This window comes from Falco naumanni, chromosome 16 (genome assembly GCF_017639655.2).
Source record: "Falco naumanni isolate bFalNau1 chromosome 16, bFalNau1.pat, whole genome shotgun sequence".
Classification (NCBI taxonomy): domain Eukaryota; kingdom Metazoa; phylum Chordata; class Aves; order Falconiformes; family Falconidae; genus Falco; species Falco naumanni.
Window position 1 is genome coordinate 3,552,621 of NC_054069.1, and position 25,873 is coordinate 3,578,493.

General features: G+C 44.9%; 1 protein-coding gene across 6 annotated transcripts in view; it reads right to left on the bottom strand.

The window, feature by feature from the left end:
• The window catches only part of ARHGAP32 (Rho GTPase activating protein 32), a 257,980-nt gene that overhangs the window by 69,213 nt on the left and 162,894 nt on the right, over nt 1–25,873 (bottom strand). For all 6 annotated transcript variants that reach the window (XM_040616048.1, XM_040616044.1, XM_040616047.1 and 3 more), the window contains 4 exons: nt 12,763–12,900; nt 10,617–10,709; nt 8,281–8,403; nt 6,015–6,092 (listed from right to left, as the gene is read on the bottom strand). In XM_040616048.1, the coding sequence (XP_040471982.1) occupies nt 6,015–6,092; nt 8,281–8,403; nt 10,617–10,709; nt 12,763–12,900 (432 nt within the window). The remainder of the gene's footprint in view (nt 1–6,014; nt 6,093–8,280; nt 8,404–10,616; nt 10,710–12,762; nt 12,901–25,873) is intronic.

The window sequence follows — 25,873 nt, forward strand, 5'->3', positions numbered from 1 at the left end:
TAAATCCAGCCCCAAATCCCATACTGTAATCAAAAGCTCATTTGCCTTTGATTGTTAACATCATGCTTCTCCTCTTTCTGGATGCAATTTACAGTGCTAAACATGAGTTTAGAAATTAAAGACGACCCGAGATGGTTATGTTGCTGTTTCTGGCTATCTCGGAACCTCTCCCAAATAAAACAACATCCCTGTTCTCAATCTATCATTTTTGCCATGTTCACAACCAATAATTATCATGGATTTTTTAGGGAAAGAGAATCCTTACTTGTGCTAGTGTTGACAAGCTCTCTGATCTTAATTTACTGGTAGTAGTTCTGACGGCTCACTTTTTCCGACTTACTAATTCTAATGTTTCTTGCAAGATCTCCAAGAGATCATCTTCAGGGTCATAACCTATAACTTGTGCCTCATTCCCACCCACTTAAAAGATGCTGCTTTTCCTCCCATGGACAGTTTTCCATGATTTTGTATAAATAAATACATTTAGTCCCAGAGTTAATCTCAGCAGATGTAGCAAGGCACTATTAGAGCTTGAGCCAGGATTAAAGGATTTGGCAATGTACAAAAATTAATAGCAAGGGTAGTATATATTTAGATAAATACAAGGTCATCTAAAGGTTAAAAAAATCACTACACACCTTAACCAAAGGAGGAAAGCACAGGCTACCGTTGCATGCAAACATTGCTGCAACAGCTACTATATCTTTTTTTCCCCACTTCTATGCCAGCGTCTGCTAAAACTGAAGATACAAGAGGCTTTGAGGGGAAAAGTCAAAGTCAAAGCAATAATTTCCAGTGTACGAGGAGGGAATTCAAACAAATGAGAAAGCAGCAGCAACATAAACGGCAAACGAAACATGGAGACATTTTGATCCTTTTTTGGTTTTGACATAGGCTAAATTATGGGTTAAATTTCATTCAAAATTGTTTCCCTTTTAGTTTTAACTTAAGTTTTAAGCTAGCAAAACCTGAAAGTGGGAACACCTACTTTTTTCTTGCTTGTTTGGCTTTTATGAGCAGAACTGTCACCACATTCTTTGCCAAGTAACTGTGTGGGACTCACCGGCTCCCCTTGGGAAGATACTCACACATTGTGGAGGGCCACCAGTCACCGGAGGAACAGGATTGTTAGTCCTCTTACCATACAATGGGTTGGGGTGGACGGGACCTTAAAGATCATCTGGCTCCAGCCCCATCTAGTTTAGTTCTCCTGAACTCTTGTAGAAGACAGCTGAACGTCTTGGCCACAAAACTCTGCTCATTTCGACTTTATTCTCACACGCACACAAGCCTCTGTGGGACGATCTGTATTAATTATCCATTCCTGCCAGCTGGACTTTGGGAACCAGGGGAGGCTGGTGAAGGGCTCTGCCTTTAACACCCCCGCTGCCAGCGCGGCTGAGCTCGCAGGCAGCTGGACGCTGCACGTGGCCACCAAAGGCCACACACGCTCCTGCAGCGAGGTGTGAGGGACGCCGGTGAGAGGGACCTCAGCTGAAGAAAGGCACTCACTGCTGCGGTGCTCGCTGCCCGGGGATGGTGCGGCAACAGCCGAGCGCCTGTGCCCGTGAACGCTGCTGCTGCTGCTGGGCGCCTGCAGAAGGAGAGCAGAGGGGATGCACGCAGAGCAGGGAACTCGTGGCGGGCCAGACAGAATTTTGCCCCATCTGTTCCTGCAGCCGGCACAGCTCTGCACGTGGCAGGGGCCATCAGGCTGCGAAAGGTCGTCACCGGTGACACGTCCACTGGGCTCTCGCACATCGCCTGTTCCGCAGGTGATACCCCTCACCAGTGGCTGCCTCTCGCTCCCAGTTCCCAAATCGACACATGGGAACCAGAAACCAAACCGGCTTCTCCTTTAAGAAACGCCGTTTTCAAAGTGACACTAGCCACAAAAACGTGCTCTGCCTTCCCAGGCCATTTGTACTGATTGGTACCCTCTGCTCACATCACATACATGCGATTTATTTAAAAATGATGCACAAGATAAAAAAAATAAAATGCTCTCAACTAACAGCCTGGTTTACTCCTGACCAATCCAAGACAGAACAGGTCCCTTTTGGGGAAAACCATTCAGTCTTAAGGTCTGTGTTCCGGTTCAGCCTGGAACACAGTTTGAAAGCAAGGGCTTGCAGTTTCACAACCAGTTCAAGCTCACGTAAGCACAGTCTGCTTAAAAATAAATAGATAAATAAATCCCAGTCCACCCCTGGTTACAGACACTCCTGCGCATTGTTTTGTGTCCCCTCCAGCAGCTGTGCCGCTTGCTCTTGTGCAGCAGTGCAACTAATGAAACTATACCCAAAAGACCAAATTATTCAGAACATCAAAAGGCAGCTGTGCATCAAAAAAGGGCCTGTCCCTAATGATTCAGCTGTCTGAAACACAGTTACTGATTGAAAAGACAAAGCATGACGAAAAAGAAGAGAACAAAGAGGGCTGGAAGGCTGTTAATGTGGAGGTGGCTGTAATTTAGGTAACAATCTTATAATGAAAGCAGTGACTCACTAAGGGCATTTGAAAAGAAAAAGGCTTGAGGAAAAATGTCTTAAAAAATCATTTTACTTTTAACCAGAGAAAATGGTAAGAAGCCTGGTGGGTTGTTTTGTTCCGCACAAGATTAAGTGTCTTGCAATGCAGTCATTAGATCAGGTATTGGGAGAAAGGCAGTGCAAGTATAACACAGAAATGTGAAGGATAACAAAAATGGTGATTCATTCCTCAAGGACAGCTCTGGCTGGCGGAGAATAAATTGACATCCATGCTGAATCTAAGCTGCAGTTCAAACTGAACATGCTCACAACCTAGCAGATTTGCTTTTCTGCTGACATCTGTAGACTTGCCTCTTGTTCGTCTGCACTGCCTAGAGAAACCCTTTATTTATTCTAATCGATGGGGGACATGCAGAAATGAACGCACTTCTGCCCAGACATATACAAGTCACAGCTGGTTTAAATTCACAAAACTAAGTAAGTTCTTTAAAGCCAAGAAGTAATTTTTTTCCATGTTCAGCGAAACCTCGCTCTCCTCCTATCAAGACACGATTTACAACGTACGCCATGGTCCCTGTGATAAAAACTTGCTCCTTTCCTAGCACAAAGCAAAAACCTGAGCAGGAACACGAGCAAACTGTGCAAAGAGTTGGTCTTTGGACCTCCTCCCTTTATCTGCTCTCAGAATCACAACTATCTGGCAAGACAGCCTTTGTTGATTTATTTTATTAATTAAAATTACTGGATCAACAGATTGCTATCAGGTTTACAGCGGCTATTGTTCCTAAACAGGAACAGAACTGTTTGCCTATAATAAATGCTTTTAAGGCTGCACAGCTTCATCAGTACTATACATATTGTGGAGACCGGTGAGGAGTGGTGTTCCTCAGGGGTCGGTACTGGGACCAGCACCATTTAACATCGCTGCTGGTGACACAGAGCACGGGATCAAGTTTGCTGAGGACACGCCAGGCTGTGCGGTGCAGTCAACACGCTGGAGGGCAGAGGTGCTGCCCAGAGGGACCCTGACGGGCTTGAGAGGTGGGACCGTGTGAACCTCACGGAGTTCAACAAGGCCAAGTGCAAGGTGCTGCACAGGGGTTGGGGCGATGCCAAGCACAAACGCAGGCTGGGCAGGGAACGGATGGAGAGCAGCCCTGAGGAGAAGAACTTGGGGGTGTTGGTAGACCAGAAGCTCAACACGACCTGGCAATGTGCGCTTTTTTGGGTTTTTTTTTTTCCTCTTTCTATGAATTCTCTTCTCACTGCAGCAGTCAGTAAGGTCAAAAAATTCCATTACATCAGGAAATGTACTGTTTCTATACACTCACAGTTTATGGGCCTTAAGCTTGAAACACAGGTTAAAAAAACTTCCTCTTTACACAAGGGTAGAATTTGCATCTCTTGGTAGCTGGTGGTGTTTCATGGAAATGAAAAGTGCTGATAAGTGCATTTCAAAGGAATGACAAAACCTGTCAATTCACAGAAAAAAAACGCACCTCTGCAAATCAGAGCCATGGCTGTGCGAAGAGAGATGTTTATGCAGTAATAAATGAGTTAGCATAGCTCAAGAAATTACTGCCTGTCAACTGAGCTACAGCTGTTGAAAACCACCTCTGAGCTAACTAGCTTCACCCTGCAGTCAGCAGGAGCAGCGAGCGTACGGATGGTTTGTCACCCTCTTTCAGCTGACAGGCAGCAACTTCTTAAAACACACCAACTTCGTGTTCTGCATTTGTGCAAACGCATCCCGAGAGCTACCGAAACACAGATTCTAGCTGCTGCATTTCCAATAGCGCGGCTCGGTGACCACGATCTGATTCACGCTGCGAAAGACTTTTGCTTATAATATAAGACGCAAGATTATCCCACCCCTAATTTTCTGTTAAGCCAGAATATGGTGCTGCATTTCTGCAGCTGTTCAGATCTGTCGTGTCAGTAGACTGACTGTGCACAGCTACAGACAAACCCCTTTTCAAGCAGTTTGCTCATCGGTGTATCTTCACGCTGGGAAAGCACAATAGGATTGCTCTGAGAGACCGAAGGCAGCGACAAACTGCAGAAGAGCTCCCTCGCCTCTCGCGTCTTTAATCACCAGCGGCATTCCTCATATCTAGTCACAATTTCAGCCAGCCCGATGGCAAGCAGGGAGCTTGCACCGAAAAATGGCATCCACACCCTGCACGGGGACACCGTGCACTCGGAGTCAATCAGCTTTGTGCAAAGCGTCTGCACCCAGGCACAGAGCACAAAGTAGTTTTGCTTTATTGATTCGCTGGGACGTTAAATGTGACGTAGCCTGATCATTCTAAGGAGCACTGAAACATGCAATTAATTTTTGATCGTATGGCAGATACAGCTTTAGGGCTTCCAAGATTAGAACCAAAGCCCCACAAAGACATAACATGGGCCAAAACCAGAACAGCCAAGTTTGTTCAAGATACATCACAGTGTTAAATCTAATTTCAGAGCAGGTATCACATGTCCACGCTGCTCTGATTTTATAAATGAGATATTATCTGGAGTCCCACATGTGATATGAAGCCAACAAAAGCTGTATTTCACGTGCTCTGGCCAATCAGACAGAAATGTAATCGTATAACTAACACCCCATTCAGATGGGATTTGTAGTGTTTGGAGATCAGACTGCACACAGCCCTGGAATTAACGACAGCAGGACCACAACCTGGATCTGGCACAGAGAGGGCTGTCAGGGGAAATCTGAGGTCCTTTGAGAAGACTTTCCAGGCCAAAATATACAAGTGTCAGGTCAATTCTGATCCTGACCCTCTCCAGAGCAAACTCGTAATTCCATCTACTCACAGACAGCAACCGCAGTACGAAAATCCCTCCTACCTGAGAGGAACTGAAAGGTGAGACAGTGTGAGGAGGCAGAAAGGCAGTTACCTCACCTTCAGTACCTTTTCAGCTTTGTTTTGTAAAAAGAGATTTCATTTTTCTTTTTTTTTTTTTCATTTCCAAATCAGACAATCCAAGCTAAGATCTTTCGAAAATTGAGTCTAAATCTCTCTGCCATAAATTTTCATATATATATCTCTCTCTATATATAGTGATATTACTATAAAAGTACTATTAAAACCCCAGGAATATTAACAGTTCATAATAAATGCAGACACAAAAGCACAGGTTAGTTGGGTGGCTTGTCCAAGTCAGCAGCAGCGTCTCATCAAGTGGCTTCCTCCAGATCCTCTATGTGCTGCCTGATCCAGTTTTAGATAGTGGAAGGGATGGGATGATTTGAATAACAGTGTCAGCTGCCTTGGAGGAGGGGCAACAGAAGCTTCCAGCAACATCAAGCCAGCTGTCAATCAAAGGGCCGTGGCTCTCCCTAGCTCGATAACCTCCTATGAAGACCACGTGTCTGCTCGAGCCCAAGTGCAGAGAGAAACACCAACGCAGGGACACAAGCAGTCCTGGGCAGGCACAGCAGTCGGTTAAACATGCTGCTGAGCTTCCTGCCTTTATTTAAGTTGCACTATCAGGTCTGATGCTCGTGCCTACCTGAAATCCATGTTTGCCTCTCCACCATGTGGTCAGCTCCTTTGGTGGCATATCAATCACAGACACGATGTCTCCCACCTGGAAAAGATTGGCAACATCAATCACGGCTTGCAATGCGGCTGGGAGGAAAGCACAATTCAAACAGCAGCGTTTTCCAGCACTGCAAAAAACTGTAAAACTTGTGAGCGACCGCACCAATGCCCATCTTGAGACATCTGCCTTTGAAAAATCAAACTGTCAAGGTAGAAGAGTTACTGCATTATACAATGTACAGGATACAGCTGTTCACAGGGAAATAATTCTCAAAAGCAGCAGGCTCTCTGCCAAAGGGTACAGCAGTGCTCCGATTAAACTGCAGATGTAAGTGAGCAGCGATGGTGTGAAACACTTTGGAAAATACTCTCAAGTAGCTGAGCTAACTTGTACTACATGCCCTATATGTGTGTGTGTAGGCATTGACATATATCTTCTTGTTTTCCTTCACAGCAAAAAGTTCAGAGCTCCCTTTGTAGTTCACAAATTGACCAAGAGACATGTTTTTCTTAAGTAGAAAATAAACAGAGGGTGGTGTGATGTTACAGGAACAGGACAGAAAATGACCAAGGATACCAAACAGGTTTTCTGAAGCTTTGCTCATTCCCATTAAAAAAAAAAAACAACGTAATAGTGCAATAATTCAAAAGGAATCAGTACAATCAATACTAAACCTGGTTTGGTGGGAATCAGCATCTGTGTGGCCTCTGTTATAGAAAATGAGCCGGGGCAGAGCAGAAGGGGTGGGACACCTCAATAAAGACTGTGGCTACAGCAAAAATTAACAGTAATGCCCAACTTCTACCGGATGTTTTACATTGATAGGTCTCAAAGTGCTTTACAAAGAAGGTAACACACCCCTGGTTCTTAGGTGGAGATAACCGAGACAGGGAAGGGATTTCCTCAAGGGAATAGCAAACCACCAGCAAAGCCAATTTCCATTAAGGAAACTGCTGTCACCACGAGGAGCTGGGCATTTTCCTCAGTATTGGGGAGCAAACACCAGCCAGCTGCTTTTGCAGTTGCCTATTAGAAACTAACAATAGCCGAAACATAAAGAGATAGTTTGGGTTAGGGAACAGAACGTGGCACTGTAAAACAACCGATCGTATTCCACTCCTGTTCTGCCAAGGCTTCTCACTGCGCAAACTTGGAAAGCCACACGTGCCTCGGTTTCCCCGCCGGTGTACTATGGCTCACAACAACCTGTTGGACTGCGTGGCAGTTGCAAGGCCAAGTTAGCCTGCTGGCACAGACCTGTAAGATTTACAAGCAGGGAGGGCGACCTTAGTGCTTTTATTAATACCGAGACACTGACAAACAGCCCGGCTCCTGCACTGCAGGCATTTCCACTTGGAAGGTGACATACCCACGTGTCTTTCTGGTTAGTGCAGTTCCTCGATGCACGCTAATAACTGCCTTGATTTTGAATATGAAGAAACCCGTGGCAGCACTAGACTATCACGATTATTTTCACCTTCTGTGCTGCATGCTAAGAGCGTGATCCCAAAATCTCCTTTGGGCACTAACCGTTTGCCTTTACACGTTTCTGTGTAACACCGTGAATACTCCATTGATAGTACCACAGCACATAAACAATCGCAGCATAAAACGCCGCTTTCTGGGTCGAACAGACCAGAGCCAAAGGCTTCCAGGGTCTGACCTTCCAGATATTTGCTCTACAGCTCCTCCTGCTCTGTATCACGTAAGATTTTCCAAACAGTTTTAGATTATCACCTGCCCTTCAAGTAAGTTCTTCAGCAGTCTGGTTCTTTACTTTTCATGGGGGCAGCAGCTCTTAAAAATGGCTTTAGACACGGACTTGCGAACAGGAACACAGGTCGTGCAAACTGGCCAATGCATAATTAAACTGGTGTGTGCCCACATACACACTTACGTGGACAGCCTTCCGGAACAGCTACAACATACGTTAAATACACCGCACAGTACGGATTACACAGGGTCTGCTGTGCCTCACAGACCAGGCTAGAGCACTTGGCTGCCTGTTTAATCAGAAAATACCAATGCCAAGTAAAGCTGTATTTAAAAGATGACCGAACTCCTCCCTGTACCCAACCCACTGCAAACTGAGTATTTAATTGAATCTTCTAAGCTTCACCCCACAAAACATTCTGCAAGTGTCTGAATGTATTCCTGATGCGCACACCCGCACAGACACCCGCATTACACTCTTCTGTGACAACAAGGGTCATAAGCTCCCTTAATTATTTACCTCAAAGGACAGTTCATCTGCTGCTTGAGCAATATATCTCTTAATAACGTGGGCAGCAGCAATAGCAGGAACGTTAATGGAGGATTCCTCGTGGACTAGCAGGTGATTCCCCTTGTTATCAATCTGAAATAAAGCACAGGAGAGCGTGAGGCAGCTGAGGACAAGCGAGGAGGCACGTTACTGCTGCTCGGACGTGGCAGAGGCTTCAAGCTGATTCAGGGAGACAGGACGGCTTGGGGGCCCCGAGGAGAGCGGCACCGAGAGCAGGGCGCAGCGCACACAGAAACGAAGAACAATTCCTAAAAAGTGTTTCAGAAGGTCGCGTGTCCCCGTCTGACTAATGAGGAAAATGCTGTATTTGTGCGTCTTTGCGTACAAGCAGTAGCATGACAGTGAATGTTTACGCCTCCCTTTAACACCCAGTTGTATCGTGCTTCCTGAAGTACTTTAAATGGTAATACAAAAGTGACTACAAAAATTCTCTACGAGGTGGAATTAACACTCAAGAAGAGTCACTGAGGCAAGGAGGAAATGCTGTTAAACCAAAACCAAGTGATACTTTTGATTTCCTCCCACCCTTTTATTTCTCTTCTGAAGAAAACATGGCTCCCACCCCTTGCTGCAATCATCAGCCTGCTGTCAAAATTCCTGGATTTTTGTGCTCGTGTAAATTTTTCCAGGATTCTCAGTTAATGGGAAAGGTTCCTCTGTATTGCACTTGCAGTAGGTTTGCTGTAATCTCTAGGTCCACTTTATTGCTGTAAATTCTACAGCTGAATTTTTCTCTAGAGCTTCCTTCCTCCCTTCATGCTGAGAAGGTTTCCAAGATTTTTCTCATCCCAAAGGAGTTCGGGGTGAGGAGGGTATCAGTGGGGAAAATCGCAGGGAAATGCACTCCATCCTTATCACAAGCATTTAAGAATGAATTGCAACAGTCTAATAATAGCTGTTTCTATTCCTGGTGTGCAGCAGTATCATCAGGCAATGGAAAGCCACACATATCTCTACCCAGACTAATCAAGAGCCCTGCTGCCACGGACAGGTGGCCTCCATCACGTAGCCCCATTCCTCCCTGCACTCGCTGCCCAACAACATCAATTGTTGAAGATGGCAGAAGACCATTAGCAGAGAAACCAAAGCTGCAGCTGCAATTCCCAACGTTCACAATACACAAACCCCGCCACCACAAGCACAACGCAGGCTCTGTCGAGCTGTCTAGCCAACAGCGATGGCAAACAGGGACAGAGAATATTTACTGTTTCTGTGGCTACCACAAGGGGGAAAAAAAAAAGAAGAAAGAAAAAAAGAAGGGAAAGAAAAAAGGAAAAAAAAAAAGGGGGGGGAAAGGGGGAGAAAAAGGGGGGGGGGGGGAGGGGGAAAAGGGGGGAAAAAGGGGGAGAAAAAGGGGGGGGGGAAGGGGAAAAAAGGGGGAAAAAGGGGGGAAAAAGGGGGAAAAGGGGGGAAAAAGGGGGGAAACGGGGGGGAAAGGGGGGGAAGGGGGGAAAAAAGGGGAAAAGGGGGGAAAGGGGGGAAAAAGGGGAGAAGGGGGGAAAGGGGGGAAAAAGGGGAAAAGGGGGAAAGGGGGGGAAAGGGGGGGAACGGGGGGGAAAAAGGGGGTGGAAAGGGGGGGAAAAAGGGGGGGGAAGGGGGGGAAAAAGGGGGGGGAAAAGGGGGAAAAAGGGGGGGGGAAAAGGGGGAAAAAGGGGGGGGGAAAAGGGGGAAAAAGGGGGGGGAAAGGGGGGGAAAAGGGGGAAAAAAGAGAAACCGGGGGAAACCAGGGGGAAACCAAGGGGAAAATAGGGAAAAAAAAGGAAGAAAAAAAAAAAAGGAGGGAAAAAAAAAAGCAGGCAGGCAAACACCGTAACTGAGACAGCTCAAATATTTTTAGAAACTCGCCACACTTGTGGTATTGCCTTGCCAAAAAGGAGCGTAAGAACGCGTGTCCTTCCCGCAACCCATCCCTCAGGCTTCAGCCACGCACCGGACCCTCCCAGGCGGCCCACGGACCCAGCCACTCCTTCACTAGAACTGCTGCCACCTCCTCTTATTTGTGAGCACCAGGAGGAAGATAGGCCTTTGGGTGACAAAATCCAAGCGAGAGAGGGGGGAAAAAAGCTCCTGTGTTCTTAACATTGGACCTGATTCTGTTTGTTCTGTACCATTTGTGACACCTGTACGCTGGTAACGGGGGAATGCAGCTTTCAGGATAGCATGTCAGTGACACCAATAGGTCTGGAAGGATTATGCCGCTTTCTGGAAAGGCAAGAGAGCACATTCGTGGCTTGCTCTGCTGCCAAGGTCAGGAAACACGTCACAGTCTCAGCCTCATGCCGTACCTCCATCCACGTGAGAGCTGGCCCACAGTTTATCTTGTTGCCTGCGATGGCTGAGAGACGTGACAGGTAAGCCATCAGCATCTGGGTGACAAGCTGGAAAAGAAAGAAACAGACATTCAGTTTTTCTTTTAGTACACCGTGGTTGGAGAGACTTCTGCAGACATGGAGAGACCATAAATTACCCGTTGCTATAGGTACGTGTTATAGAAATACACTCCCTTTTGCAAGGAAATCTGTCATTTGCAGAAGGGCAGCAAACTACAGTGTTAAAACGATTATACGCACACAAAAGAAGTGTGAAGAAGCAGCTCCTTGTGCAAGTAATAACGTTATTTTTATAAGATATGTAGATTTTCATTATTTCCCTTGTCAAGACACCTTAAATCTACAGCCTTCCTCTCATCGCAGATTTCACATACAAACAAATCATTTCTGTTACGGCCATCAAACACATCTGAGAACTGTTTAGTGAAACAAAACGCTGGCTGTCATTTCCACCCGCTTGCAAACCCTTAAGAACGCGGCCACTCAGACCGACCCCTTAGTGAAAGAGTAATATTTCAAACAGTAGAAAAGGGTTTTGAAAATACACTTAGCAATAACTTGGTTTTATTGAAGAGAAGCTAGCGAGGTCTTCCCAAAGCTTCGCAGCCACAGTCACAAAGCAGTATTGTAGGCCAGAGTTCGCAGGACTGTTTAAAACATTGTTCTCTTCAAACATCTGTTCAAATGTGGTCAGTTCAAAATAAAAAAATATAGTATGAGACACCAGACAGCTGCAGAATTACATTTCACAGAGCAGTCAACGTCTTTACATCTTCTGTGCTTACAGATATAATGCAGATTTTCAGGCTCAAGCTATAAAGTACATATTAAATAAGCTGTACAAATAAAGATGTAAAGGAGAGGAATGCCTAAAATATAATCTAAAGCAGGAATTCATTTTGCTGCATCTGCTGAATTTAAGAGACCAGAAACTTTAAATTCTCTTCAGAAATAGCCTGCATCAAACCAAAGCAACTAATAAATCAGACTCTCTGATGAACAATGGGGCCACGTGATCAGCTTCCTATAGTTGATGGCAAAAGCCCTGTAGACTTCGGTGGGGTACTGATTTCAACCGTTGTGCGTTGCTCAAAAGCAATCGATCCTCGCCTGCTCAGCACCCGAAGGGCACAGATTCTGATTTATAGTCCCTGGATGGATTCTTCTTTGGCTGCTTGGAACGGCCTCAATTTCCTCGTCGCCCATTTCAGCTACACACCTCGTCGGCAGGCAGCATCAGCTTTCTGACACAGCACGTCAAGATTTTTCCCTCCTTGTGCTTGATGGTAGGGGGCAAACATACAACTACAGGTCCCAGAGATAAGTGACCTGCGAAATGAAGCAACGGGCACCGTCCATCCCAGCGACACACAATCCTCCCGCAGACTGAGGCCAAACGGTTTTGTTATGCTCTACTGGCTCCAATATTATGTTGCCTCCCTCTGCACACCTCCTGAAACGATGCAGTCAAGATGCACCTGCTACGTTCCAGAAGATTCTTTTGGACAAGAGGCTGAAGGAATTCCACCTTCCCATATTCCAGGTGAAGACAGCAAGTCAAGAAAAGCATTTCTTACTCATTTAGGGAAAAAAAAGCCCACTCTTTAAGCTTTTTAAAGACCATTTAAATAATGCACTAATGCCAATGCTCTTACAAACCAGCTTCGGTGATTTTCAATTAATAAATCTAAGTCTAATGTTGCAAATGATATTACTCTTGCAGTGCTGCAGCCTAGAACAGCACGATTGCTTAGGAATGTTAAGTTGCTAACATTCGGTCAGGAAATAGCCACATCATTGCAAAAGTTTCCAAAGACACAACACAACTCTTAGCTAAGGTACTAACGAGGACAGCTTTTTTTCTTGGAACTCTGAGCAATCATTCCACATTTAGCAGCACATTAATCCGTGTGAACTTGCAGGGCATCTCCCTTTAGATCACTGAAATTAAGGGTAGAAAACACATGCTGATCTTATGAGTAGTCATCAGTTTCCAAACGTAACCCAGGTCGCGTTAAAACTACTTTGCACAGACTTGAAAACGTCTTCCAGCCCCTCGCTGGTGACGCTGCGGTACATGTTTGCAGGGCTGAGAATTTACCTCCGGACTGTCCTTCAGGGCATCGGAGCGGGGGAGCTCTGAGAGCTGGGAGAAGCGCCGGTCATAAATACATAGGTGAAGGTGTTTGTCGAGTACTCTGAAATCTTCATAACTCCGCTTCACGATCCAGCTCCTCCCCTGTGTAAACAGAGAGGAGAATCACACTGTTACAAGCTCCTCGCCAGTTTGGGTGAGATGGAAGAAAATGAAACTTTGTGCAGAAGATCTGGCCATCTTTCTTCTCCAAGCATCTGAAGGTATGATAGTACACCTTAGTAGTATTTTCATGTTTCATGAGCCATTCACGCCCAAACCAGCCGTTAGTGTTCCTGTTTTAATTATTTAACTGTGGGCTTGGATGTGGCCCAGCATTCTGAGACCCATCCGAAGCTTTTAACTTCCACCTGCCTTGCAAGGATTTTGTAGCATTTCCATGCACAAGGTGTCTGCGCAAATGTAAATTACACAATGGTTGTATAAATAGTGTGAAATTAGATTCTACATAGATAAGACAAATATACAATCAGGGATCTGAAGGCAGAAGCTTGCAAAACTTCTGTCAGACGCCCCAGGCAAATCTCCAGCTGAATTAAAAAAAACAATCTAAGATGAATAACACTAGCTGAAGATTTACTCCTGAGTGCGTATCATTTCCCCAATTAAAATACTGACAAGATACACACTGCTTCAGGGGACAGGGAAGGGACAAAGGCAGCACAGCATAATCGGCTTTGCGAAGCTTTTAATATCTAAGGACTACTTCTAAATTCTTCATGGCCTATTATGATCAATAAAAATTGTAATAATGCAGCAGTTTACAGGTCAAAGCGCTTTATGAACAGCCATCAATCCTCTCAACACTCCCATGCAGCCTCTAAAACGAGACTACTCCAGTTTTACAGATGTGGACACTGACCCAGTGACCGTGGACCCCCAGCAAAGCTTCCCCACCTTCTATTTCCAGTGCAAAGCGCTTTTTTTTTCAGCCTTTGTTTCCTAAAATCAACAGCATGGCCACGTTTAAGGAAAAAAATCTCTGTCTGCGTTACAGACTCTGCTTCACACTCCGCATGCAGTCGTCTCCTTGGGAAAGGAGGAGAAGAACACAAAAGCAGCAGATGCCGGCAGCCCGGCCACGCCAGCGGTGCAAGGGCTCGGGGACGGCGGAGGCTGGGACTGCACTGCTCCAGGTTACGCGGCACCTCGAAGGCAGGGCCAAGGGTTACCGGTGCCAAAGGGATGCCTGGCGACTGGTACGGAAAGCAGGGAAGTGCACGGTGTTAGAGGGGACATACCACCGGGGAAAGCCCTAAGCGCGATCCCCGCTCGGCTGGACGTGGCTGTCAGAACCTCACCTGATGCCCTCTTCACCTGGGATACAAAAACCCATCGCCTGCTCCGACTTCCCAGACACAACTCTGCTATATTCGTTTGTTTTTTGAGAAATGTATAAGCATCGCTTTTTTATTACTATCCAAAGCCTGCAAGGCAATCGTAAATGTAAAATCTATAACCCAGCGTACTAGCTATTTTCTGTCAAATTTATTTAAGACAACTCCAGACCGTGCGCTGTGCCCATAAACTCTGCTTTCACATCACAAGAAATCACCCGTATTTCACAAGCCTGCAAAGAGGGCATCTACACAGGACATAAATGCTTTGTATTTTCCGTAAGTTATGTCAGTTTACTTTTCGTCTAAAGAAGAAAAACAAAACCAGGAGTGCGAGCCTAATTATCTTCAAAAAGATGACAGCCCTTCCAATGTCTCCATCTTTTGCAATTAATGGGGTTCTTGCTCTCTTTGACGAGTTGCTGGTATGACCTTCAGCTGCACGAGGTTTAGTCACCAACGTAAGAAACGACAGACTGAGAAATCTTTTACCTGCTTCTGCCCACTGCACTTAACAGGACATTTCAATACGCCACCCACGCGAGTAACAAACCTATTTGTTGTAAATCCTCCATTAATTCCATGATATTTTAATTTTAAATATGGGACTGTGGATTTGCAGTCTCTTTCTATCACAAATGAAGACAGTAAGAGTTGACTTTACAAGACAGGAATAGTCGGGGTCAGCAAACTCCTGGTCCATGTGACAGGGTGTGCAGGATCCGCGGCGGAAAGGACGGACCCGTGCGGACAGCATCCTCCGCGCTTCTGATGACACACGTCCCACGCGATCACAGGAATGAGAGATGCAAAAGCATCGCGGGGTACCCGTGGGGATGGGACTGCCCGATCTTCAGCCACGTTCCCAATGACTGTGCACATGGCGTGTTAGTACAGAACACAGTTTCAGCAACAATCATCCCAATTTCCACCCAGGAGAAAGTTACTGCGTTTCAGCAACAATCATCCCGATTTCCACCCAGGAGCAAGTTGTTCCCACACTCTAAAATGTATTTCCTAAAACCCTACAGTTTTAATTTGGCCATACCTAAATTTAAAAAGCGTAAATGCTTTAGGTTGTTGTAGAAGTTGCGTTAAGCAAAGTTTTTGTGGATTTGCAGCCCGAGAGATGAATTTTTAAGCAAAACATGACAGCCATATCCACAAGGGGTGCGATTAACTTTGCAGGAAGGAATCACTGCAGCAATCTAGGAAGGAACTGGACAACATTTAGTGCTTCCCGTCTGATATCCAGTACAAATCACAAGAAAGTCAAGCCTAAACTCTCGCTGCTGGCTTTCCAGCCTTGCATGGCCAAAGCAGCAGAAACAACAGTGGTCTCGTTCAATATCACACATACCACAATGTTTCACTACATCAATACAAAAATTGTACACCTTGCTCCCATTTCCTGAGAATTCTGAAGCGCCAGAAGGGTTTTTCGAAAGGGTTCTTTTTTTTTAATTTAGAGAGTTAACGAAACAGTAGAAACAAGTAAGCGACTGTTAAGTTGGTCTCATGTTGTCAATTGTGTTTTACAGCAAAGCTAAAACATTACTGGTGTTCAGGACACATAATATCCATAAGGCAAAAATGCCTTCCCCACATTTTTAATGATTTCCATAAATTGTTGCTCAAATAAATTTTCAATCACCCTCTAATTTTCCAATTGAATAATTACTTTTCTATTCTTTAATTACTGATGGTCCTTATTTAGAGAAGCACGTACTTAAACCCCATTAATTTCAACAGGACATAAGAACAGAGGTGAAGTAAAGCACATAAATCAAGTGGTTTCCCAGATTCAGACCTTGAATTACAAATCCGGGTATGATAAATTTCATTAAAATAAGAAAATCAAGCCTCAAGTGAAGATTTCAAGAATACCTTAAAATAGCTTCACGATGTTTAAAAGGGAAAATTGACCACTGACTAAAAAAAATAAATAAAAATCCCTCTTGAACAAAATCAAAGTGTGTTTTTTAGATTTAATTTTACAGAAACATTCACAATGAAAAGCATCGTGACAATTAGCCACAAAATGGAAAACCTGGGTTTGTTCCTACTTCTACTACAGTTTGATCTGTTCTCCCTTACTCTTGCATGCCGTGGAGGATTAACTGTATGATGAAAGACTGATGAGATTTCAGCACACTGCACAGAGCTGCTTTTTTTATTTCCCCACCAATTATTAAAGCAAGAAGAAACGTCATGCTAAAAAAAAAAAAACCAAACCAAACTATTAGAGATTACTGAATTGATAATTGAATTTCCACTGAGCCAGAGATTTGAACCTCCCATTAGTAAAAGCATTACACTGAGATCACAAAAAGCTACCCAGGCTTCACATGGCGTGAGACAAGATTCAGAGGGACAAGGCTTCAGAACCCCCTGCTCCACAGGCGGTATTTTTAGCTCTAGTGGTCGAATGGCCTAAGGAGGATGACACGTAGCTGTAGCCAGGAGAAGTTTACGTCCTCCCCGAAGCACAGCTCGTCTGGGGATACTTGCAGCGAGCAGCGATACCGCTCCCTGCTCCCTTTCTTCCCAAGCCCAACACACAGCGTGACAGCTGCAGCTCAGGGACGGTTTGTTCCCTAAACGACAAAAAGATATTTCTTCTTGCAGCGCTGCTTGGCTACTGTTGGACTGGGAAAAGCAGATTTAAGAGGAGGGTATTTCAAGACAACCTTTGCGTTTTCATTCCCAGTTAAAAAAAACCAAACCCACCCTTGCTCCATCATTTAAACCATTCAACAAACCAGTACAAAAAATTTAGACATTTCTAAGAGGGGCTCCTGTAAGCTCAAGGCCAGTTCCACACAGGAGTATTTTAATGTGGATTTAACTGGTTTCGCCTGGGATCTGGCAAGAAGCAATTCTTCCCGCGTTGTATACTGAACGATCAACGGCTTACTCAGAGGCATCCAGCTAACACTAAAGAAGTTCGTCTGTTGTAAATGGATCGTATCGCAAATATTGACAAAACAGATATGCTGAAATTTTATAATAAAGGTTTACAGATCTCCTCTCCCAACTATGTAAGAAAAAGACCACGTTGAATCTGTCTACATCTGGGCAGACAGGAGTCCTTTTCGCCCACCAAAGCCTCTTCAAGACAGACAGGGTGCACAGCTTTCCTGTCCCACGGTCCGAGTATGTTTTCTCCATAGCACCTACGATTTATTTATTTTAAGCCAGGGATAGACCTTTCTTTTCTGGTTCAAATGCTTATTTCCTGAAAGAAACCACATGGATGCCTTCATGAACCTTACCAGTCCACATGGAGATCGAGACCAGAAAATGAGGTGAAAGTATATGGCAAAAGTCACTTCAGTTTGACCCTGTAGTAAGAAAACACCATGTATTAAATTGCTGGAAAAACGCCAGCATCCACCAGTAGAGTTTAACTCTGCCATGTGGGTGACTTTTACAGCTGTCTGGGTCTGGGGTTCTGTATGTTATTCCAGCGTGACCCTTCAGCCCTTTTTCTATTTCAAGTCACACTGGAAAATGGCTTCGAAATTTAGTCAAAACAGAAAACAAGGCTGATAAAATCCATCACTTAGTATTTACCCAGGAAGTGTTTTTAGCTGGTGCCGTAGGTGGCTTTATCTAAGCTGAAGTTTGTTTACCAAAATGTCCTGGATGATTTCATGACTTCTGGTGTATTATTAAAACTTTAGGGAATTTATCAATCTCTAGAACTTAAAGGGAGTTTGCACTAAGGCAGCATAAAACTACTTTATATCTGAATGAAAGAAAGTGCATGCTCAGCAGCGTAAGGCTTTCGGGCTAGCACATTTCCAGGTCTTGCCTTGAGGCCACCTCTCACTGCTCCTGGTAGTACCTACCACCAGTTTACTCCTGCCCACCACAGCGCAGGGAGCGCTGGCATTATGGCTTGTCCTTAAGCTGGGAGACACTTGCATTAGCTCAACCCCACCGATGAACGCACAGATGTTACTCAGCAAACACAGCACTTGCTGGCAGGACCCTTCCAGCTGGCAGAGCTGGGCGGCGATGGGCGCTCAGCGCGGTAGTAGCTACACCAGGAAGATGTCTGTCCACATCTGGAGTCGACCAGTCTATAGAAGACAGAGCATCAACATCTGGCAGCGCCATACCCGCCCTGCTGTCAGGCAGCTGCATGTACTTACCAGTAAAAAAAAAATAAAATATGGGATTTTATTATTTTATTTTTATATATGTATTATTTTATTATTATATATTTATTTTATTATATGGAGGGAGCTTTAAATAAGGTGAAAATGATGGAAATGCTAAAATTTCAGCATTCCACCTGGAATCACAGGGAATGGATGCAGGAGAGCCCAGCTATCGCAAGACGAAGGGAACATACGTACGGACAGAACACAAGGCAGAAGTCGGAGGAGAAAGTTTAGTGTACTTCTGTGGTGAATCCTTAACAGCCTTCTTCCACAGAAGAAATTAATCTCTTTCAGCATTAATTATCCGTTTATTATCAATTAATTGCAATCAGCGGGGAAAAAACAGAGATTTTAATGGAAACCACTGTAGCTTTTCTCCCCTAAAAATTAGACTTCCTTGTGCTCCCTGATTGCAATTACAGATAGGAACACTAAAAGCACACGTGGGAACAGAAGCTGCCCCAAGACCCGGCCTGGAGGACAGCAGTATTATCCCTGCTTGTGCTGATCAGTTTTGGAAACTGCCGCCCACCAGGTACTGGCGGCTCGCTGGGTGCCAAGCTGAAATAAGCCACGACTGTCCCGTGGCTCCTCCGTCGCGCAGCAGAGCAGCTTTGCCAGAAGCGCTCAGCTACAAAAACCTCACGCGAACGTACGGTGTGCACGGCATTTGAGATCGTCACAACCATTTTTTCCTCCCACAAGAAAGCGTATTTCTGAACAGCAGGCTGACAGACACCTAAGGAACTTGAAACAGGATTTACAACATTTAACATGTGAAAAAAGTCCCCTGCTCTCCCGACACGTTGTAATTTAAACAATTCAGCATCAATCATCTCTTTAGTCAAATTATACCGTAAGAGCAGCAGGTCACAGAGACGCACGGGGTGAAGGGGAGGGCGGCCGCAGCATAGGGGGCTGCTTTTCTACACCTCAGAAAATTAAACTAACCCCACATGAGCTTACAGCCACAAAAGAAATACTTCAAAGCCACTAATAGACCAACCGCTAAGGAACAGGAACTAAAATTCTGCCGTCCTACAGGTAGCAAGGCAATGAGTGAATGCACATATATTTACAAATTATTATAAGGACATGGCACTGATTTAAATACAACACCCTCTTTACCCTGTGCCCCCAACGTGCTATAATCTGCTCAGCAACTTAACCACAGAGAAGAAACAATGTCTCATCAAAGTAAGCAAACACCACTATCCTTTAAAACAAACCCAACAAAAAAAGCCTTTGAAAATTACTTGCCTGAGGTTAGTAAAGCAAAACAAAACAAACTTCCAAAATTACTTGCCTGAGGTTAGCCACAGCAACAGTAGCTTAGGCCGATATAGATCACAATTTTCTTAAGTCTGGTTTCTTGGGCACATCACTGAAAGCGAACGGCTGAATTTTTTCTTTAAATAATTGTTTTTTATGCAACCAAAGCACAGAAGCAAGTTTTTGTTAAAACTAACGGCCAGGGAGAAACGATTTTGTAGGTCCAAACCCAAGAAGCTTTGAAGAAACAACCCATAACCCCAGTTCGGCTGCTATGCAACAGAACAGACATCTACTGTATCATTTACAAAATAACAGAAACTTAGACGCATGGAAATAATTAAACCCATGCTGTATCTGAGGCTGCTTCCATTACAAACCCAAGATGTATCATGACACCCTGGAACAAAGCAAAAGATGTTAACGGTGTTTGGGAAGTATCACTAAGATGATAAGAAACGCGCTGCTGCGCCGGGGCAGTGGTCCACCCCCCACCCCCACCCCGTACTCCGTCTTCGAGAGCCACAGGGAAGGATGCTCTTCTCCAAGGGTATATAAGAGCCTGGCTGTTCCTGCGGTCCATTCCCCTCCCATCCCCCCCAGATTCACCAGGGATGTCTGAGGGAACCTCCCTGCCTGCTCCTACTCCTTTGAGTAGGGTTAGAGAGAGAAAATACACAAACAAGTCAAGGAAAAAGGCACCAAGCAGGTATGTTAAAGATGCAGCTGACCAAAACTCAGGGGAAGGGGTTAGAAGGGTGAAACTTTATTTAGAAAGCACAAGAACCAGGAGCAGCTTTGGAGGAGTTTCGTTAACGGAGCTGCAGCTGTAGCCAAAATGGGAAAATCGCTGCTTTTTTGGCAGCTGCACGCATCAGTTTTAAGAAGAAACAGTGAAAAGCCGTGCCAAGACCCAGCAGATGAAACATTTAAGATAGGCCATATTTAATACCTAATATCCCTAATGGGGTCTTTTAAAAAGGTAAACCACTACGTTTGAAAGAAATACAGTCTTCTCAGACCACAGACCAGTTTAAAAAGGCATCATTAGAAAAACAGAGAGTCAGTTCTTATCTGTCAAAGCCCGAGCCCTTGACTGCAAACTTGCTCCACAGTCTCTAACGATATCAGTTTGCAATTATGCTTAATGTCTCCATCCCACAGCCTGTCTGCACATTCGCAGCTTTTGAAGTTTGGAGGCTACCAGCCCCTGCCAAGGACGTGGAGAGCTCAGGAATTCACAGCAGGTCCATGATGAACTGATTCTGAGTGGTTTCACACTTTGAGTGTAAATCTTGCTCAACCGGTTGGGACCTCGGCGTTCGCCAAACTGGGTCAGTTTGTCACCGGTTACACAACACCTAGTGACAAGAAACACCTGCTCAACAGTTTTTAACAAACTTGGGGCACAAACCTGCTCTGTAACTCTAGGAACGAATACAAAGATTTAAGGAACAAGCTCAATTCATGTTCCCCCTTAAGAATTCTGCCTCCAATTCCTCTAAAACAAAACTTATTTTTCATTTAACATACAGTCAGCTATGAACCCAGCTGGGCAAAGCACCTCTAGTTATTGAGGAAGGCAACGGCATTTTAACACTTCAGTGGTTTTATTACCAGAACAACTCAAATACCCGTTTTCCTTAGAATATCAGAGTTTAACTAAACATGGTACCCTCAGTGTAACCGATAGGACAGAACTTTTGAAAACGTTCTGGTTGCCTATTTGGTCACTTTGCTCAGTGACAGTAAACATTTGTCACAGACAATGAAAACGATCCACCCCTGCCTTACTGCTAAAGCACCTTTACACACATGCTACGTATTTTGATGTGGTTCCTGTGCCTTGAGAGTGCCTTCTTGAAAATATTCTTTACTAAACTGCTTGTCCTACACCTTACGTCCCATGAATCTGTTGTTCAGAAATGCAGATGCTCTTCCAAGGCCTCTGAACTTTATCTTCATGCAAGTTGTGCAGGTTGGAGGCATCATAACTGCGCATCCTGTCCCTCTCCTGATGCTCGCGTAGCCACCTAACGTCTAACATTACTTGTTGATCAAAGTAACTTTGCAGCCTGCAGAGGATGATACTGGATGAAACTGCTTCAGACTATCTGTCCCAAAGGGCAGCCAACCTTCCTGTAATATTGCCATTAAAAATGCACGCATGCTAAACTGCTCCATAAAGACTAAACATCAAGGCAGCTAAGAAAAACAGGAACATCCATCACAATCCTCCTCTTACTTTGGATGTGAACCAAGCCCAGCTCTTGGAGAAGTTGTAAAACAAGTAAAATTGCAGACAGACTGCTCCTCTGCAATGCATTTACACTTGCCTAGTTATGGGGCAGGATTCAGTGTCTCTTCAGAGTAAAGCCAACTGTCCTCTTCAATTTGTGGCCGGGCCCAGCCTCGTCTACAAAGCACCACATGACAATCAGAAGCCCTGCCAAAATGCATCACTTAAAGAAAGAAACCATAATCGCTATCCTGTCCTCTTAGATTTCAACAGTGATTTTCACTTTTGCTTCAGAGCTAAGTAGAATGCAATTTGGATACAAGAAGATTGATCTCTCTAATTCAGAGCTTGCTTGCTGAAGGCAAAATGCCCAAAGGACACAACATTAACAAACTACCATATAATTGTAAAAGCTTCTGTTGCTTTAAAAAAAAAATAAATTATGGCAGGACATTCATGTGATACTGCATTTTATGCTGAGAAATAATTTTCCTTCTTGCTCATCATCCCTTCCTAGAGCATTCACTTCAGCTGGTGGGTTTCCATCACAGAAAACCATCTGAAGAGCACATGAACGCAGCTGCTGCCGTATATCCCTCGCTGTTCCCTTCCACAAATAATAGCACGGCAGCTTGGTCCAGTGCAAGCCTGCCGACCTGCGAGGCTGCTGCCATGTGTGATCATTTTCAGATACTCCCTTCCCTCAAATAAATTCACCAGACCATTTCTCTCCTAGAGCTGAAGCTGTTGACGCGGACCACAGGAAGCCTCTGTCTTCGGTATCCTGACAGCTTCAAATGCACCTACATTTGCACCTGCTGAAGGAATGTGCTTTTAGCACAAACAGTTCCATGACGGTATCTATCTCTGCAGTCTCGCTCAATAAATAAATCATTCTATGCAAAATCCAGGTGCAGCTAGAACCCTATTATTGCATCTCAAGCATCCAGAGTCATGAACAAGAAAGAATGATGCTGACCCTGTTTCCCTTGCAGTACCTGATTATTAAATAGAGAAAAAACCCAGAGCGTGCCATGAACAGAGAAATTAAATACCAAAGGACTACAGCCATTTTTCATCTCGTTAGCAGTGGATAGCTTTACACACAAGAGTACAGAATCTCCTCCACGGCTGGGAACGAAGGACGAGTCCCATCAGCAGAGCAACGAACCTCCAGAGCCCTGCTGGCACACGGCTGCTGCTGTAGGTCAGTGCGATGCTGCTCCCAAACGCCTAACAGCCTCCTGTGCAGCACAGGAGACCACGGCTAACTCGGGCATTTCCATTCCAGAGTCCCAAAGAGCACAAACATACTGCAAATGGCCAAAGCAAGCAAATGGCATAACGCTTGGAAGTCTTGCTGCTGGTGCGTCTCCTCGATCCCAATGCAGAACATCCTGCCGCCCGCCCGGCCGCTTCGGAATAAAAGGCAGCAAAGATAATGGGACACAAAAAAAATCCTCTTTACCTCAAAACTGCTACTTCTATTGTTACCTGTCTAAAGCGCTCGTGTGAATTAATGGTCACAGAGCTCCATAAAAATCCCATGATGAACAGAGGGTATGGTGCAATATGTTTTTAAAGCCGGCAAAGGACACAGCATACCGCAGCGGTAATCCTGTCTGATGTCAGTGCTGCCCTACCCAAATCGGAGTTCTGCGGCAAAACTCCCAAAAACAGTCAGTCATATCCCTGCCTTTAATGATTATTATCCCAATTACTGAATGAATTTATCCTTCGGTATTATCATAACAGCTACAGCATAATAGATGTTAATGATGAAGTTCTTAAAGGCTTCCAATGCAATTCAATACCTTCTCTCTCTTCCCCACGGATGCTAGTTTACTTTCAAAAAGCCTGGAACAGACCCAAGTATTTCAACGACGCTACACCTTGGCAGCGCTCTGGCATCGCCCCAGCTTTGAACACAGCCCAACAGCACTTTGCAGGCTGCTTGCCAGCTTCAGACATTCTTTATTAATCCACGTTACTATTGTCACTTCATTTTTATTTACCGCTGTTGCGAGCAGGAGGCATGTAGCGTATGACCCAAGATCAACCACTTGAGCACAGAACATCAAGTGATGGATTAGCATTGTGGAAACCAGGGGTTTAGTTGCTTTCTTTTTGACTAACGTAAACCAGCCCTCCTCATCCGAGAAAGGCTTCGGACAGAGGTTTCAACATTTGTGAACATCTGGAAGGACAGGCTAAAATATTCAATCGATAAAGGCCTACGGTCAGGTTTTTAAAAGTTTTGGCGGATTTACAAGTAAATACAGGTATCAACAACCGGGATTTTCAAACACTTGCAAGCACGTGAGGTACCTAACTCTCACCGGCAAACCTGCCAGTGGAAGTTACATTTCTCTAGGCATTTTGCTGCAGTCTACTTCAGGCAAGTGGTACCCAGTGTCAGACAAGAAGCTGGGGGTAAAGGCCATGACAGTGACCCAAATTTTAATGCATTTTCAACCAGAGTAACTTCCCTGAGCCCCTGTGAGCAGACAAAGCTTCAGGACGTGCGGAGGGTCCCCTACTCGCAGTCAAAGTAGCTCGGGCACTGTGAAATCAGAGTGCGCCCTTGCAGTTCAGTGCACGTTCATCTTACACCTCCTTCAGTTTAGCCGTGCCACCGCTGAAGTGTTCCACCACCCATGGGATGGGTTTGGTTGTCATTCCTGGTTGGACTCGCCCAGCAGCTACAGGGACACTAGACCTCGGGTGGGAGAGGTGGGTGAGAACGCATCAGTAGGGGCAGGAGACTGCAACAGGCATAACGTGAAAGGTTACCGTAAGGTACTGTTCTGTAAAGGGACACAATAACTGCTTTAGTTTAGCAAAATCTCCTTTCAGCAAGCAGAAAATTCTATATTAAGAAAGGAGAAGCAGGTTAACACATATTCCAAAAACAGATTTTGTATTGGGTAGGATCCAGCTTGGATGCTCCACACAGATCTATCCCATTAACGATGACGAGACCAGATTTTCTCTCGGGTTGGTTTGGTTTTTTTGCCCTTTTTTTTTTTTAATATGTATACAAAACACACACAAGTATTCATGTGTGTGTTAGAAGCTGTCCCTTAGATTCATCTGTTTAAAGAACTAGTTTTTCAGAGGAGGAATGTAGTAGCACTTAGTAACGGTTCAGGTGTTTGAGCTTCAATCACACAAGATGAAACTATAAATATATTGAAGAGCAAGTTGCTCTTGTATTTGTCTTAATATATTGAGACAAAACCCAATCGTCTAAAAAGTTTTCGAATGTTTGACTGAAAAAGTCCTACTGCAAGCGATTTGTGGGTTTTAGTCCGGACTATCACAGGCAGGCAGAACCAGCAAACCATACTTCAGCCGTTAGCAGCCTAAATAAGACATTTGCTTCTGTGAAAACACATTCCACTCTCCTCTCCGCACAAACCACCCAGGATGGGGAGTCCTGTCTGTTCTTCCTCCTTGGATCCCATTTTTTCCTGGCATTCTCTCCGTTGCCCTTGAAGCACTTATTATTGCAACCACGGTTCCAGCCATGGAACGCTGGATGGGGTTGCCTCCAGAGTTTTGCAAATACTGTTCTTCAAACAGAAGACACCCAGCTTGAATCTCCTGCAAGGCAGAGCTGGGAGATACAAGCAGCACATATATTCGCGTAAATGCCTACATCAGAGACCTTATTCTATCAATCAAAATGAGCACAGCACAGACAGCAACGTCTGCCTCGGACAAAAAACAGGAACAGGGCAAAGCCCTGTGCATCCTGTGCAACAAAGGCACATGGCTCAGCTTACTGCCAGCGCGGGCTCTGCAAATGTGAGCAGAAAAATGGAGAAAACCCATGCTTGGACCACAAGAGCTTCCTGCTTTGAGAACAGCCTTAGAAATCCACCGAAGCTGGAGGAGAAAGAGGCTTCCTTTGCAGGGTGCTGGCATTATCCCACGAAAAGCTGGGAACAGAGGAGGTAGTGTGGCTTGCTTCTAAGATCACAACAGTCAGTCTGTGCTTACGGGTCTATCAGGAGATCCAGTCCTAAGATTTT